General features: G+C 39.4%; 2 protein-coding genes across 7 annotated transcripts in view; both read right to left on the minus strand.

The window, feature by feature from the left end:
- The window catches only part of LOC109430889 (roquin-1), a 108,659-nt gene extending 100,618 nt beyond the window's left edge, over positions 1-8,041 (minus strand). The window contains exons 1-3 of one of the 6 annotated variants that reach the window (XM_062852652.1): positions 7,731-8,040; positions 7,496-7,654; positions 5,286-5,598 (exon numbers count right to left, since the gene is read on the minus strand). The gene's annotated coding sequence lies outside the window, so the exon portion shown is untranslated. Of the gene's footprint in view, positions 1-5,285; positions 5,599-7,495 lie in introns of all 6 variants that reach the window. The other 5 variants (XM_029866126.2, XM_029866125.2, XM_019706973.3 and 2 more) reach the window with 5 other exon arrangements.
- Positions 8,042-10,562: 2,521 nt separating this feature from the next.
- On the minus strand, positions 10,563-11,654 carry LOC134286732 (uncharacterized). The gene has a single exon (XM_062848397.1). It carries the CDS (start codon positions 11,652-11,654, stop codon positions 10,563-10,565), a length of 1,092 nt encoding a protein of 363 aa, XP_062704381.1.
- Positions 11,655-17,266: the final 5,612 nt, after the last annotated feature.

Below are 17,266 nucleotides of genomic sequence, written 5' to 3' on the forward strand. Positions count from 1 at the left end.
CTATTTTTTTATTATGGAAATGGCCTTGTGAAAGAAGAACTCTGTTCAGCATTGCTCGAGCGCATGACCTCATTGAAAACTTTACTTTTCAGGATTATGCGGCTGGAGGTGTAAACCAAACTTAATTTTATGATGATTCTTGATTTTATTTAAGAGCGCCGGCTACATCCTTATAGTCGATATTGAAAAGGAAACCACTACTTATTAGACATCCTGTTCAACTCTATACCTTCACAAGATCCTTAGAAAGTAGTAAATTAACATAACTTTAGTTAAGTTTTAACAAATAAATGTTATTAGTAGAGCTTCGTGACCACCATACCATGAGCTGCAAAACGGCGAGTCGATAAGAAGAGCGTTAAACATTGTAGCTCTGGCCCTCACAATTCCCTGCCTCTCTGGGGCTGCTCAGACATTAACATTAACTGCTAGAGAGGAAGTGTTAGACATAACGCTTTGCTCTAGTAGAATTAGTCACGAGCTGACTAATTGGCATGTGTGTCAGATGAAGAATCTTTATCTGACCATCGCTACATCTTGTTTGAACATTTAAATGTTACTTCGAAAACATTGCGTTCCAGGAATCCCCGACCAACAAACTGGGATCTTTTTACTGATTTGGTTGCGGTCAAATTTCATGGATACTCACCATCCATTGACACTCCAAGTGATTTTAGATGATGCCGTTGATACTACAACGACCTTCATCATGGAAGCTTTTGAAGAAGCGTGGCCTCTACGGTCTGCGAAGATTACAAGAGAAACCCCTTGGTGAAACTCTGATCTGGCGAAACCCAGGAAACAATGTAGAAAGAGTTGGAACAGAAAACGTTCGGCTGGTTCGAAGGCTTTCAGGTCGGCTCGCAAGGCCTACAGGAAAGCTCTCCGGTCTGCAGAACGATTCGGCTGGAGAAACCTTTGTACAAATGTTTCCAGTTTGAGTGAAGTCAGTCGGTTACACAAAATCCTTGCGAAATCTAAGGATGTCCGAGTGAACGAACTTCGTTTGCCAAATGGCGATATATGACTTCCTCTGATGAGGAAGTTCTGGAATGCTTATTCAGCGCACACTTCCCCGGATGAACCTGATGTATTTTCTTTTCTTGTAGTTGAACCGTGATGGCGTTCGACCTTTGCGTCTCTTTGATTCTGAAATCGATGTGACTGAACAGGTAAAGTACGTTGGAGTTATTCTTGATTCCAAGCTTTCCTGGACACCTCAGATTGAGTTCAGAATCAAGAAAGCTTGTATGGCCTTCGGGCAATGTCGGCGAACATTTGGTACAACTTGGGGTCTTAAACCCAAGTATATCAAATGGATTTACTGGAACTGTGGTTCGGCCAATATTGGCCTATGGATGTCTTGTGTGGTGGCAAAAGGGTGAAATGAGAACGGTCCAATCAAAGTTAGGCCATCTCCAAAGGATGTGCCTAATGGCGATATCTGGAGCGTTCTCTTCATCTCCCACGGCAGCGCTCGAAGCTCTCTTTGACGTTGCTTCACTACACATTAATTTTAAACAAGAAGCGCTTCTTACACTTACCGTCTACGGGTACTCGGTCTACTTTTGGTGAATTGGTGAATTGGGCCAAAGTGATCTTACAATTGCTTGTAATTTTCCATATAGGACATTTTCCACGAAATTTCCTTCCCGGGAAGAGTGGACATCTGGTTATCTGGAGAGAAGTATTTCAGACGGCATCGTATGTTACACTGATGGCTCCCTTCTCGAAGGTCGAGCAGGTGCTGGTGTTTATTCTCGTGAGCTAAGGCTGTATCAGTCTTACTCACTTGGTAGACACTGCACCGTTTCTCAGACCGAAATCTTTGCTCTTATGTGCGGAGTGCAATCAGCACTTCAGCAGCACGTAATGGGCAAAGTAATATACTTCTGTTCAGATAGCCAGGCTGCTTTTAAATCACTTGCTTCGGCAAACTCTTGGTCTTATCGCTTGTCGAACTCAAATCGAGGAGCTGAATTCAGCAAACGCTGTTCACCTTGTATGGGAACCTGGCCATTCTTCCATCGCTGGAAATGAATTGTCTGATGAGCTCGCACTGGAGCATCACATGATTTCATTGGCACTGAGCCAGCTCTTCCGATATCGATGTGTTGGGTAAAGCTTCAGATTCACACCTGGGCTGCTACTCAACACAGACAATACTGGAATAGTTTGGAGTCATGTCGTCAAACCAAATTGTATTGTACTGAGCCATCTCCAAGGGTGGCGAAGTATCTTACAAATCTGTCAAAGCAGAATTGCAGCATTCTGGTCAAAGCATTGTCTGGCCACTGCCGACTCAGCTATCACATGGCGAATATTCAGCAAGCTGATTCATTTGCATGTGATAGCTGTGAATCCGATTATGGAACTTCATATCATATGATATCTCGCGCTTAGTATCATACAGGCGTATCTACAATGATCGATTTCTCTTCATCGATTTTCTCTTTGTTTAATAATTTAGCCGGGAAATCATTTTTGATTGTTTTTATTGTTTAGGATGCTAGCTCTAGTCGTCCTTCACCGAAACACACGGAGAGATCACCCGAACATTGATCGTATTTCCCGGAATAACCCGAAGAGAAAATCGATGAAGAGAAATCGATCAATGCAGTTACGCCCGTATGATACTAAACGCGAGATATGTAACTGTCCAGTTTTTGCGCAATTGCGTTTCCGAGTATTCGATAAACACTGTGAAACTGACTTCAGAGACCTGAATAATCAGCATATTCTGTTGTTCTGATATGTAACTGTCCAGTTTTTGCGCAACTGCGTTTCCGAGTATTCGATAAACACTGTGAAACTGACTTCAGAGACCTGAATAATCAGCATGTTCTGTTGTTCTTAACCCGCTGTGGTAAAGAGCTATAGGCTCTCTTTCGCTTTATGCGTTATTGCAGTGCCCTGAGGGGGGTTATGAGCCCAGTCAGATCCTCGATGGGACAATAATGTGGGGTTAGTTTGTGGGAATACTATTAAAAGTGGTAGTATTCTCCGAGGATTATGAAATCCGACAGGGCGCGTGCATTAGACTGCTGATCTATGATAAGGGAGATCAGTAGCATCTGTTTGTTATAATAGGACAAAATTCCGTTCTATGAAAACACAGTGTGAGTGATCTCCTATGGTACTGTAGCACTATTAATGATCTAATTCTCTGTGAATATCAGTAACTAGTGAAAAGTATAATAAAGGGTAAGATAACTTTACAATTAAACCTTAAAAGAACACATTTTTCTAAATATGACAAGGTTTCAAAGACAAATATGTGATGAAATCAGATTTTAATCTTTCAACGAGACATTTGCATAATCGTATGTGAGACATAGAGTCATGTCGGAGAATAATGGGTTCAGCCTTGCTAAACAAACTGTCACGCAGCTTCAACAGAAAACCCATAAAAATATGGTGTTTTGCAGAAAAGATAATTTTCTGGCCAAATAGGCACAAAACAAGCAACAAAGAAAGCGCGGAGGTTACTCTTTATCCCAACTGGTAACAGACAATGACATGATCGCGATTTTTTTTGTTGGTGGCAAAATAGAAGCTAAAGAAGTGTTGCAGTGTTTACCAACTTGAAGTTAGCTCTCGAAAATCTCAATGCAAGGCTTGAAAATCTCAAAACTCGTGATGAACGATCATTATTTTATTCCGATCAAGTTGGGACAAACCTAGGTATGCCGGATTGGGTGGATTATCGCAACAAATTCAGGTTGCGACATTGTCATTATTGTTGCATGATGGTTTAAATGTCTTCGTGCATTAGCTGATGCTCACATCGCTTTCATAGTGTGGGGGGGTCATAAAGACCCCAATGCACGACTAGGGTTAATTTAAATTGATACATGAAACGCTGGATGGATGGATGGATGAAACTTGAGTACACTCATTGAATTTATAATTCTAAGCATTGAGAGCTGCCCAAACATAATTCTTAACATATCTGATCAACTACGTGGAACGGAGATGCCATGTGATTGCATATACTTTAAGTATTCTGAGAGTCAAACGAATTTGCTCGATTTCAGACAAAAAACTGCAATAGTTTTCTACTAAAATAGTTATCTAGTAAACTAAGAAATATTAAAATTTACCGTAAAAGTTGATTACTTCAATCTGCTTTTTTCATTTATCAATATTCTAGGCTATACCTTGAGATAAGGAACCTATCCAAAATCTACATTCGACGTCCACAATGCTTTTTTTTACAAGTGGTTGAAAGTGGTAATTTTCACAGCTTAGGTACTTTGCATTCGTTAATTTTTTTTAAGAAACGCTAAGTATCAATTAGTGTCTAAGGATTTAAATAGATCACTTATCTAGCGTTGTCCTCAGCCTGTCCAAAATACCTGATTTACCCTATGTCGTGGTGAACTCACCTAGGGTCGAAAAGCCACGCAAATAAATACCAATTATGTTAATACCTACTTGGATTTGCCTACAGTTTTATAAATGTTGTTGCATTGTTGGCATACGCAGTGCTCTGTAAGCCCAACCATTTTATTCCCAACTCAGGCTTATAAATAGCGTCCGGACGTTTTCGCAAACCTTCTCTGCGATCGTTATCCAACATTTTGCTTCAAGCAGGCGAGAACTGTATACGTGTAACGCAAAAACTTGTCGATCTTCCACCACTGCCCAGACAACTTGACTTGACCGACCACGATCATCAGAGCTCGCTGCTACCGTCCGTCTGTCTGCCTGCCTGCCTGGTTGCTATTTTGCCACTCTGACTATACAATATTCGTGTAACTTTCGTGCACTGCCCTCTGGTAGCTGCTGCCCAGAGCAGCAGACTAAGGAGACAGGAATTTTCCTATATTTGTACATGCCACCAACCACCAAACCTCGAATATGCTGCGATGATGACGACGACGACGTCGATCCTCCGATGAAACCTGCAATCCACTGCTCCGTACCAGCAGTAATGTGCCACAGACGCAGTTTCGTCATAATACGACTGACTGCAGAAAATTTCCACTTGTGACCACGGACGGATATGCCCTTTACGGGTGGCCTACTGTCGCTTTTCCAACCGGATTTCGGAAATCATGATTCACTTTTTTATTCCTTTCCTCTAGACACTTGGATTTTTCTTCTTCCTGTTTCTCGTTCGAGTGCTCTTTCTTTTCCTTCACCTGTGGCCTTTTCCCAAAAAGGGCGAGATTTTCACGATTATTTTCCAACCAAACCAAACCAGCACCAATTTCTCGCTCAGCAAGGATCCCGAAACCAACTGGGATCATTTCTGTAAGTTTCACGAAAAAAATCTTCACCTTGAACAGCAATTTTAAAAAACATTACACATTTCCTAATCGGCGCAAGTTAAAAGTGACTTTTTTTTCTTCAAGACATTTTTTTCTTCACACACTCGCACTCCCACGACGACGTATATCGCTCGACTTGTGATTCGTTGCTAGGCTCTCCTGACACTGAACTGAACTGACTGTGACTGTGTGGCGCTGCTGATTCGCGGAGTGATCGCCTTACTTTTCGCTGTCTTTCTTCGATGGGCTCTGACTGACTTTTCGTCTGTCTGTCGTTTTGCTCTTTTGACGTATGCGCTATTTTCCACCTTCGGTTGCCAGACTAGTAGGGAGATGTTCAAAAGATTGGTTCAAATTATGTAAGATTTGATTTAACTTTGGTACAGGACTTAATTACTCATCTGGACACAACAAGCAAGGCGTTTCATATCAAGATTGCTGGTATTTCATGATAATCAGCCTATAACCTATTGGCTTTGACGCTGATTTTTTTTTGTGGTTTTTGTTTCTGTGTATTTTAAATAAAGCTAATTCTACACTTCTTGATGCTGAAAAGGTTTAAATAATCGGCTTCCTAATAGCAACTAATACATTATAATACGCTACCATCAATTTTTGAATTTGACTAGCACCTATTAATTTGAAATGATTGTTGCTGAGTATTTGTAATCTTGAGCTATTTGAACATTAAAGAGCAAATTGTTAAGAAATTTCGTCAGAAATAATATCAAATTTTTTGCCAAGAATGCCACCATCAATTCTTTAGAATAATCCTTCTTAATTTACTCCGGAGTTTTTTTTTTCTAAAATTCGTTTGAATCTTTTCAAATATTTTGTCAACAGGAAACTTCTCTAGGAACTCTCTGTCTCTATGCACATAGGAACTTATCTTAGACCTTTCTCTTAAACCTACTGTAGAATGTATAATCTACAAACGGATCAGATAAAAGCACTTCAAGATTTCCACTAAGAATGCCGTCAGGATTCCTCTATATGTATTTTGCCACAAATGTCTACCAGTGATCCACGAGAATTTTTTTATAGGAGTATTGTGTACCAGCTTCGTAAAAAATATTTTGTACTTTCTTAATTCTGTTTATAGGTGTTTCTCTGGAAATCATAGGCGAACTTCAAAAGGAAGAAATACCAAAGATTTCTGTAGCTATTCTAGGAAGCGTGTCTATGGAATTTTATAAACATTCCGGTAGAAGTATGCCTAGAAATATTTCTTAAGGATTTATTATTAACATCTCATAAAAGTGCTTCGGTAATCTTCAAAAACTTTTAATCATTCTATTGCAAAATATGTTTTAGATCTGATCTCAAGATCAGAAAATAACAAAAACTGTTCGAACAGTTCCAACATATTTTCAAAGCACTGTTGGTCGTTTCTCGGTTTCTTCAATTTTGTAAGAAATGTTTCCAAACATCCTATAAATATATTCAAGGAAGTCCATATTAGTCCAACTTAATCTGATTAAAAATGAAATTCTGATATCCGAATTCTCTGAGATTTTCAGGATTATTCTATTTAAAATTGAATTTCTTGGTACTTCAGTTTAATGTTAAGGTAGTAGACGCCCTGAGAAGCTGAGCATATTCTTTGATGGAAATGTCTACAAAAATTCTTCCACGGATATTCGCCTTGAATTCTGAAATAGGTAAAAAATTATAAAATTTGGGTTCTGGTAACATCAGAAATTGCGCTAAAAATCAGGTAAAGATTGATTCGATTCGCTCGACATCATGGCAATGCAACGGCTGACATAGACGGTACAAACCATTAAAAGATGACGATGTTTAAAACGATTGTCATATTCTAGTGTTACACTTAATTGAGTATTGAATCAATTATTACATTTTTATCTAATGTATCGCAATGTATATTTCTACTCAATAATAGTAATATATTTAAGGGCCCATATAACCGATGCGATAAGCGCACGGATATTGAGCAAGCCCATGCTGAGAGTTACAAATTCAGACCAGGAACTTTTCGTAATAGAAATTTCCTGGATTTCCTTGGGTATAAGTATCTTCGTATCTGCCAAACAATGTACAGATGCTAATTGGTCAATGGCAGAGGAAGCGATTAGTTAATAACTGTGGAAGTGCTCAAGCATAAAACACTAAAGCTGAGAAGCAGGCATTGTCCCAATTATTGTGACGTTACGCCAGAAATAACAAGATCAATAATATTGCAATGAACAAACTCCTACTAGTCTGGCAGCACTGCTCTTACGATGTGCCTTGTCCTTTCTCGCGTTGGCACACTTCACCACTTCAGCAGCGACTCCCGTTCACATATTTTCGCGCACGCACACACACACTGACACGGACTGCTCGCAGAATACTGTGCACTAATTTTTCTTCCGAGACTATTTTTACAGGATGAAACGTGAACTTATTCTACATTATTTCCCGTCACCTCCGGTCAATCCGGACGATAATTACCAATATGCAGCTCTGGCAGGGGGTGAACGACAAATATCCGGACGATAAATCGCGCTGATAAGGATTTTACTGGCGAGGAGGAAAATATAACTTTTCCTCTTTTTGTTCAACACTGCTGCACACACGACGGACACGAATCACAGTCGTCGAAGGCGGATGGATGAATGAAAGAAATCTAACGGTTTTAGGTGTGTGCGTCAGCTGTCATTTGTCGAGTTGTCATCGCCGTTCCGTCGTCGTGCGTGATTCACACGCACACCACCGTGCGCGCCACTTTTCTACGCACAAGAAACACGAACGCGAAGAGGAACGTCAAAAAATATGACAACACACTCGGAGGTGGTGGCCTGCGGGAAAACGAAACTTGTGGAAAACTAGCGTAAAATATCAAATGCACCTAAAACTGTTTATGTCACGTTTATGCAATTTGGGTTACTCAGCGTCCTTGCTAAATATTGTTCGTACAGTTGAAAACCTGGAATTTTCGACACGCGATAATTCATTTTTCTCCTAAACCGTGTGTCGCACATACGTCGGGCAAAGTGCGCTGGATAGAGAACCAGGTCCGCTATCCAGCGCACTACGTCCGACGTTATGCCTAGTTTACATTGTTCAACTGAAATGAGCATTTCATTTGCCAACTTCTCAAAAATATTCATTCGAAACGACTGATGTGTTTAGACTCAGCAAACGACTCGAACGGCCACTTGCATGCTCTTGAATGCATTTCAGTTGAAGCGAGTGTTTACTGATCAATTCGCGCGGTGCGTAAGCAAACTGAATTGAATTCAGCTCATTTGATAGATAACTTGAATTCAACTCACATGAATCGCGGGTTCAGACGGGGCAAGTGAGATGATTTCGTTTGACTTGAACGGAAAAGTTGAACATGTTCATCATTCGTTCAATTGTCCATTATACGAGCCGATTTTATGAATGAATTTTGACAGGAGGTAGCGTCCAATAACCCGTGAAAATCAATACATATCACCATCAACATTGTTGTCACTTCGTCAAATGGCTCATTCAAGTCAGTTTGTTGCTCAAGTGAGATAAACGGTGGTGTTTACATGTTCAATTCGCATTAAATGGGATGACTGCTGTTCACATTTTTTATTGATTGCTCCCAGTTGGCGCCAGCAGTAAAAATTGCATGCAAGAACTTTTATAGCATCTAGTTTCCAGCGCTGACAGCCCGGCGGCGAAACCATCGCTTATTCAATGCATCGTCTGTGCTACCACATACAAACAGACGTAACACTCTGATGATTCCCATCGTACATCGATTTAACGGTCTATTTAAAAAAATAATAGTTGGCCAACTGGCCATCCGTGGCGCTCACATCGTTCTTGTTAGAGTTTGACGATTTCCCACTACCACCACCTAGTTGATTGTCGGCTAAATTCAGTCCTTTTAGCATTAGGCGAACATGTTGCCGTGACTAGTATGATGTGAATAAAAAAAATAATCGATGTGTCACGTCTGTTTGTCTGTGGTGCTACTCTCAGTTTTCAACTTTCTAATGTCGTTTTCGTTTTTGTGGCAGTGCTACACCGCTTCGTGCTATTGCGCTTAGCAAGAAAAATTTTAGTTTCACACTTTTACTGATCTGTCAGTCAGTTGTGCGCAAGGGTGAATCTCTTATCATGGGCAGTATCCATATTTGTATTACTTAAAACATACCCAACCGGTATCAACCGCGTTCGATCAGTACAAGACTGAATGCAACAAATAATGGCACAACCAATCGAATCAGTAACAATTCCAGAAAATATTGTTTTATTTCCATTTCATTAAAACAATCTCGAAAGGGACCATAATAAGTTAACTTACCTTTCCACACAAGTTATCAACAACAACAATCAGCCGGTGGGCGAGCGTCGATGTTTGTTTTGGTCGCAGACAATAGAAACGTGCTGCGAGTAGCTTTGGCGCGCAACGACGTCGTCTGCTTCCTTGCTCCTGATTGGCTGCGCGCAACTAGAGTGGAGCTGCGCGTAACTGACCGGCGCGCAAATTGCGCAACGAAAGAAAAACTATACAAAATATTGCATCTTGCTTTGCTTTATAGATTTTCGTGCAAAAGTTCAATCGTCTAAAATATTTGTTCACACGTCAAACACCAAGGAAAGTAGCAAGTATTGCATCTTGCTTTGCTTTATAGATTTTCGTGCAAAAGTTCAATCGTCTAAAATATTTGTTCACACGTCAAACACCAAGGAAAGTAGCAAGTAAACAAACCGATTATTCCATGCACCACCCAAAAAGTGTAACCGACGCTTAAAATTTCTAGCAGCGAAACGAACCAATGTATGCTGAAACTGGTGGGAACATATTGTGGTGTGACAAAAAATTTCTGCAGGGGGTCGAATACGGTGCAAAAAAAGCAATATTCGCAATACACTTTTCACTACAAAAACGAACACTTTCGGTGCAGTTGCATTGGTGTGCGTGAATAAAAACCAAAATATTTACAACTTTGCAAACGTTGATTGGTGGACATGGTGTACACCTGCTACACTCTCGAATTTTTGAGTCCTGCACTATCTTGAACGGTGCAGAAAAAGTGCTACACCGGTGCAGCACGAAAATCAAAAACGAACACTTTCGGTGCATAAGTGTTACACCGGTGTAGCTCCACCGCAAAAACGAAAACGACATAAAACTTTCACCTCAAGCTCACGGAAGCATGGTAGTCAAGAACTGTCAAATCGTATTATTATTATTATTAATATTTATTAAAGACACTTTACCACTTATGTGGCATTCGTGTCTGGCAAACGTAATAACTCCTAACTTACACCTATTGATTTACATTGAATTGTAAGGGATTAAATTTCATTATAAATGTCACAGTCTTTAATGAATTTCAAAGCTTTAGCTTCTCTTTGTGCATCGAATGCTAAGATTTCACCGAGTGATCCGTTGATACCACAGCTTGTTCGTTGTCCGGTGTAGCCTCTACAGTCTATGAAGATGTGTTGGACCGTAAGCTGAGTCCCACAATAGTTGCACACAGGTGGGGGCTTCTTGTTGATTATAAACGAGTGGGTTAGACGAGTGTGTCCTATTCGTAGCCTCGTCAGAACTCGTTGTTCGGATGCACATTTACGATCCGGATATTTAATGGGCAAAGCTTTGATTTGCCGTAACTGCAATTGGTGCTGACGCCATTCGTTCTCCCATGTTGACCAGATATTCCGCTTTATGGCCTTTATGACGTCCTGGGCAGGTATAGGGATGTCAAGCTTTGGCTGGTTGCGCGCTTGTTTGGCCAGTGCGTCTGCTCGTTCATTTCCGGTAATACCACAGTGACCTGGGATCCAGCAAAAGGTGATGTTCTGTTCTGTTGAGATGTTCTCTACTGCTTGAATCCATGGATGTTTAGACCTACCTCCTTGGATGGCGTCTAAACAACTAGCGGAATCAGTAAGTATGATTGTGTCTTGATTATCGTTGCAGTTAGACGCGGCAGTCAGGAGGCCGTACGCTTCTGCTGAAAATATGCTACAAGCATCTGGTAAAGAGTGGCTATCCTCTTCGTTCCCTATCACTACCCCAACGCCAGTGAAGGGACCGTCTTTTGAGCCGTCCGTGAAGCACTTGGTGTGATGTTGGTACCGATTTGTGATGAAGGATTGGAACACTGGGACTACAATACTCTTGTTTGCGCCTGCTTTGATGTTGTTTCTAATATGGTTATCTATGCGTGAAGCGCGTGTGTTCCATTCTCGATCGGTGTTTCGGAGGGTGGGGCATACATTAGGCAAAGTATAACCTGTAGATTGCTGAAGCAGGGTTTTTGCTCTTGACACCAGAGGGTAGTTGGACGCAGTCGAAGTTTTCTCCAGTAGCCGTACTGCGAGTTGCGCCAGTCGTTGTATTAGTGCCAGGCGGAAAGGTAGGCATCCAGCTTCAGCCATGACAGAGGGGATAGGGCTGGTAACAAAAACCCCGAAAGACAAGCGTACTACTGCATTGTATATTGGCCCTAATATCCGTTCCATGTCTTCGATGTTGGTGCTGATCAGTCCCAACCCGAAAAATAATTTTGATACTACTAGCGCTGATCCCGCTTTTAATAGGGTGGCTCTAGTGCTTCTCTTTAGCCGACATCCTAGGATTCGAAGAATGTTGATCCTTGCGCGGCAACTACTCTTGATTGAAGCTAGGTGTTGTTTAAAATTGATGTTCGAGTCTACCCAAATTCCTAATATTTTCATTTTACGTACTTGTGGGATAGGAGAATTGTTTATTCTAATGGGTCGACCTCGTTTTCGGTGGCGTTGACGGCAGCAATGAAGAAGCTTAGATTTAGAAGGAGCGATAGAGAATCCGACGCTAGCAGCCCATTCCGTGGCAGCTTTGACGGCTTTTCTCATATTCTGGCGGACTGATGAACGATTGCTTCCCTTCACGACCAGAATGACATCATCGGTGTCAAATCGTATGGAAACGTAGTTTACGTCAAAAAATCGCGAAAAACATTAATAGTTCAGTTTACGAGCCGATTTTATGAATGAATTTTGACAGGAGGTAGCGTCCAATAACCCGTGAAAACCAATACATATCGTCATCAACATTGTTGTCACTAAACTGCCCTATATTAACAATACAAAAGCTACTTGAAATCTGACAGCAGTTTCGTAGCATTTCAAATGCACGGTATGTTTTGCTCAATAGGCATCATAACTGCTATAGAACAGCTATATAGAATCTGATTTGAACTGCCAATCAGGCGTAGAAACAGAAACTGAACCTACTTTTGTTTTTGCTTATGATGCTGCATGACGACGACGGGAGCTTGAAAACTTGCGACAGTTGGCCTACCATAGCCTTCCTGATCAAAGAAAATACTATGCACTACGTCCTGTCGCGCATGGAGGCTCGCACGTGGTTGCTGCTGATACACGTTTGGCTAGAGAGATTATACTGTACGGGTATTTTTGCAATTACATAAAACTTTGTATGCAACGCGTTACAAAACTCTATTTTTTTCAGCACTACTCGTCGTATTTATCCAAATCGGCAAGCCTCGTTGGATAAACGTACAACTCGTGCTGAAAAAATGTTACATAAATAACTATTTTGCAATTTCTCATCGAAATAGGCTGTTTTACCTCACGCAAATCTGTCCGGAAAAAGCCTACTTTCCCACACCAAATTAACAGTGCTATAATGGTTTATTACAGCACTGATTTGCGTTGCGTAATGAACCATTATAGCACTGTTTTCAGTTTTGATTAACTCTCGATGCTTTCTGGACGCAGGTTTGAAAAATTGTGACAACTGCACAGTATAACTGTTGGTATAACCTGCTATGATCAGATTTTCTTAAACATGGCTTAAACATCAGTGTGCAGTTTGATGAAGAAGTTTAGTTAAAAACTATCTTCAAATGGTAATTTACGAAATTGCAAAAAACGTTGTACGCAACTCGGTGCAGAACTTGATTTTTACAGCACGAGTCGTACACTTATCCAAAGAGGCTTGCCGAGTTGGATAATTACGACGCACCTTGTTACGTAAACTATTATTTATCACCATTGGAGTTATTTAATAAATTAATATTGATTAATAAATTACCCGTAACGTGGGTAGATCACCTTGGAATGGTGCGTTACGGCGTAAGATCTACCATATTATACCAAATTTTAATCTTGCTATTTTCCAGTCTGGTTAAGTTAAATGCAAGATCAAGATTTGGTGTACTTTTTTACTGTTTTTTTTTTGTTTATAAATTGTTTTTTATTCTATTTTTGTAATTTGTTTTTCACTGCTAATATATCGTTTGTTTCAGAGGGATGCAGGTAAATTTGTCCTATGTGTAAATAACAATATACAAAAAATATAACTGTTGTGAACATATCACCATTTAATACTATTTTCTATTTCAGATTTACAAGCAGCAATCAAAACGGTGAAGCATCTCCTTTTTAGAAAGATTAAGATTACCGTACGATTCAGTGGCAGGTAGACCACGGTGCCCGCGTTGATTTCTTCGAGCCGAGTTTCATAATTTCACGTGTTCTGTTTCATCGAGTACAATTTCGTAATTTCACGGGTGTTGATGTGTGTTTTTTTGTTTCTTATTTTCGCGAACCTCGTTTTACGCGAACTATTTTTGATATAAAAAAAAATGAAATGGCTGGAAGCCATCCGGTAGTTAAAATACAGTGATCGGGGCGAGAGTATGGTATCCGGGATCAGCCGTACGACGCCAGCTAGCAGTAGATGCGATTTTACATTATTTCCTGACATATCGCGTATGTGAGGACGTTTTCAATTTTTCGCGAGTTGCATTGTAGCAATTTGTTTACCGAAACAATGCCCCTAACAAATCATCCCTTCCCGTATCCAAACTCCTAGTGATTACTCGTAGTAACGCAGAGAATTCCTCGGTTATTGGCCTAAGCGAGAATCACGTCATCACTTCCTTCCCTATCCTCAATTGACCTGCATTCGGACGCGGCCGGCGCTGGTATTGCTTTTTAAAAAAAGTATTGGGATGCCATCATTTACACAATGAGGAGAAGGCTAGTCCCAAGCATTATCTGTTGGTTCTTTGTGTAAATGCAGTTTTCCTTGCAATAACAGAGGAGCAACCGCGGGCGGTCAATCATGCTCATGCTCATGCTCAAATTAATATTGATTAATAAATGTTTAAATTTATATACCTACAGGGGATGGCCAAAATGTTTGGGATAGGCAACTTTTTTTCTCCCACAAAAAAATTCAACATGTTGTAACTTTTCATAGAGTGCATCAAAAAATTTCTTTGACTGTTTGTCAACCTGTTATATGTGCATCATTGGTACAAATTTCGGCTCGATTGATCAATTTTTCACGAAGTAAGAACCGTTTGGGTAAAACACTATTATTTAGACAACTAATTTTTGAACTGTCATATCTCGGAAACCAGTGAACCGAATTGAATGATTTTTTTAACCCTCTACTTCCCATGGTTGCTCTAGAGCACCATCGATTTTCGACGAACTCGAGATAAACGGAATCAGATGAATATTATGCAATAGTTTTTAGAATATGATTGTAATCCCATTAGGTAAACCCAACTCCCAATTACTTGTTTCAATAGTGGAACTATTGATAAACAATCAAAATACTATTGATTTACAACTAAAATTTTTTTTCGTTGATTTCGAATATTTTGACCAATTTGCAATAACTTTTGTTCAAGCACTTTTTTCGGAAACGCTTTCTTGGCATTCAAAGTCGTGGGAAGGAAAGGGTTAACGTTAATTAAACGATGTATTGATACTTAATACGACGTTATAAAATGAAATATTTTCTCACGGCGAATTAAGTTATACCGGGTTGAAATTTTTACCCATATAGAGGAAAATAAGTCAAATTTACAATGCCACACAAAAATTACTTCAATCTAAATAGGCTCTAATATATCTGATTAGAGATAACTTGAGAACAGAAGTGGAAAATCTTTGGATATCAACACTAAAATTTATTGACATTGATTTAAAAAAAATACATTTTTTCGAGAAAAATAAAAAAAGTGTCAATCCATGATGGTTTTTTCAACGTTTAAAAAGTACCTTTGTTTTAATAGTTTGGTGAAGCATTTACATATTGTTAGTGTACGTTCAAAATTTCATTCAATTCGGTTCATTGGTTTCCGAGATATGACAGCGCAAAAATGAGTTGTCCAAAAAATAGTGTTTTACCCGAACGATTCTAACTTTGCGAAACATTGATCAATCCAGCCCAAATTAGTACCAATAATGCACATATAATAGGTTGACAAACAGTCAAAATTTGAGATTTTTTAATGCACTCTATGAAAAGTTATAGCATGTTGAACTTTTTTTGAGAGAAAAAAAAAGGTGCCTATCCCAAACATTTTGGCCATCCTCTGTACATTATGATTGATGCAAAATTATTTGTCTTCATAATGTTTTGGCATGACAAACAAGGATGGGATCATTCATTTGCAAACAGTTACATTCACTTGCTGTTAACTCGCTTCAGAAACATTGTAGCAAAAATCAATGCATGGAACACATTTTCATTTTTGTTTTATATAAAACTTTGTAGAACAATGTACCTACTAGCGTAGCATCAATAATTAGGTCAACAGAAACCAGCAAACGCAACTCTCCACGGCGTGAATGTAATTTACATTCACGGCGTGGAGAGTTGCCTTCACTGCTCGCTCACGACTTTGGTATGCGTGTGCGACCCTAATGTCATTCGGCAAACTTTCAGATAAAACTACAAGGTTAAATTCATCCATACATTGTTTTTTGATAGCATGCTTCTGAACTGAGATAGTAGCAAGTGAATGTAATTCTTTGCAAATGAATGATCCCATCCGTGATGACTAAACCAAACTAGAACTGTTATGGTGTCACTTGCTCCGAGGTACCATACATTGAGTGATGGTTAAGCAAAACTTCTAATCCTGCTTCTAATAATTCAGAATAATTCTGATTGAATTGGAGCGTTCGATTCGATGAGTTTTTGGAGGAGCGTGTTCATGGATTTCGGATATTCTGAAATATAAGTTCACGCTGTGAAATACATTGATACATTTAATTCACGTCCAATGTCATGTCTGATTATCGATTTCGGTATCTTAATGTCAGTGGTTCGTTTGAAGGTTTTATTCACATGAAAACTCCGTAAGCTTATGTTAGGATTTTTCTGATCGATTGAGAAGTTTATTAAAGTTTTTTTTAGTGTAAGACCATTCTTTTCTTCTCATTATAACCATTTTGCTTAAAAAAGTATATATTTGATCCATTCAAATATTTCACACTGTCTCGAAGAATTGTGGTTCGCTGTTGAAATAAACTGATTCAAAGCACGAGTTTATTTTTGGATAAGTAAGCTCAATGTCAGATGATTAACTTCATATCGTCAGAACAGACTCACGATGTTAAAACACGTTGTAAGATTTAGATTTAAATGTTGCAAAACATAACACTTTGAAAAACACAAGAATTTCGTAAAAAAAATTGACGGCCGAAAACTAGATTCACCGCCAGATGTGTTTTAAGATATTCTAAGTCAACATCTTGGAAGACTGCTGAGTAAAATTATAGGAATAATTCCTGCAACAAGTCTCTGTTGCCCTTTATTGACGGCCCCTGAAGATATGTCTGAATTATATTTGGAATCATAGTCAGCAAGTATGTCAAATAACACACTAATATTACATACTGGGGAACATTCACGGGTACATTTCTGAAAAAAATCTTAATAAGTTGGTTATTTTTTTAAATAAATTGATGAAATGAAGAGTTTTCTCCATTCGATGATCATAAAACTTTTTGTGGACCTGTGTTTGTTCATGTTAAACCATCAAGAGAGAGCTTTCTTTACAAATTATCATTCCCCCTTTTATATGCTCAACGAAGATTTTATTGACCCTCGAGTAATCGCGCTGTTGTATTTTGTCCAACAAGTTGTGAAAATTTCGCTTCAGCAATAGCGTGGTGTTGGAGGTGGTGGCCAACCGCGCGAGTTACAAAAGGAGAAACTATAAAAAAAATCCTCA

Source organism: Aedes albopictus, chromosome 2 (assembly GCF_035046485.1).
Source record: "Aedes albopictus strain Foshan chromosome 2, AalbF5, whole genome shotgun sequence".
NCBI lineage: Eukaryota > Metazoa > Arthropoda > Insecta > Diptera > Culicidae > Aedes > Aedes albopictus.

Bases quoted from the DNA above. Each gene is read 5' to 3' on its own strand.
- LOC134286732 (XM_062848397.1), bottom strand. From the start codon at position 11,654: ATGGCTGAAGCTGGATGCCTACCTTTCCGCCTGGCACTAATACAACGA.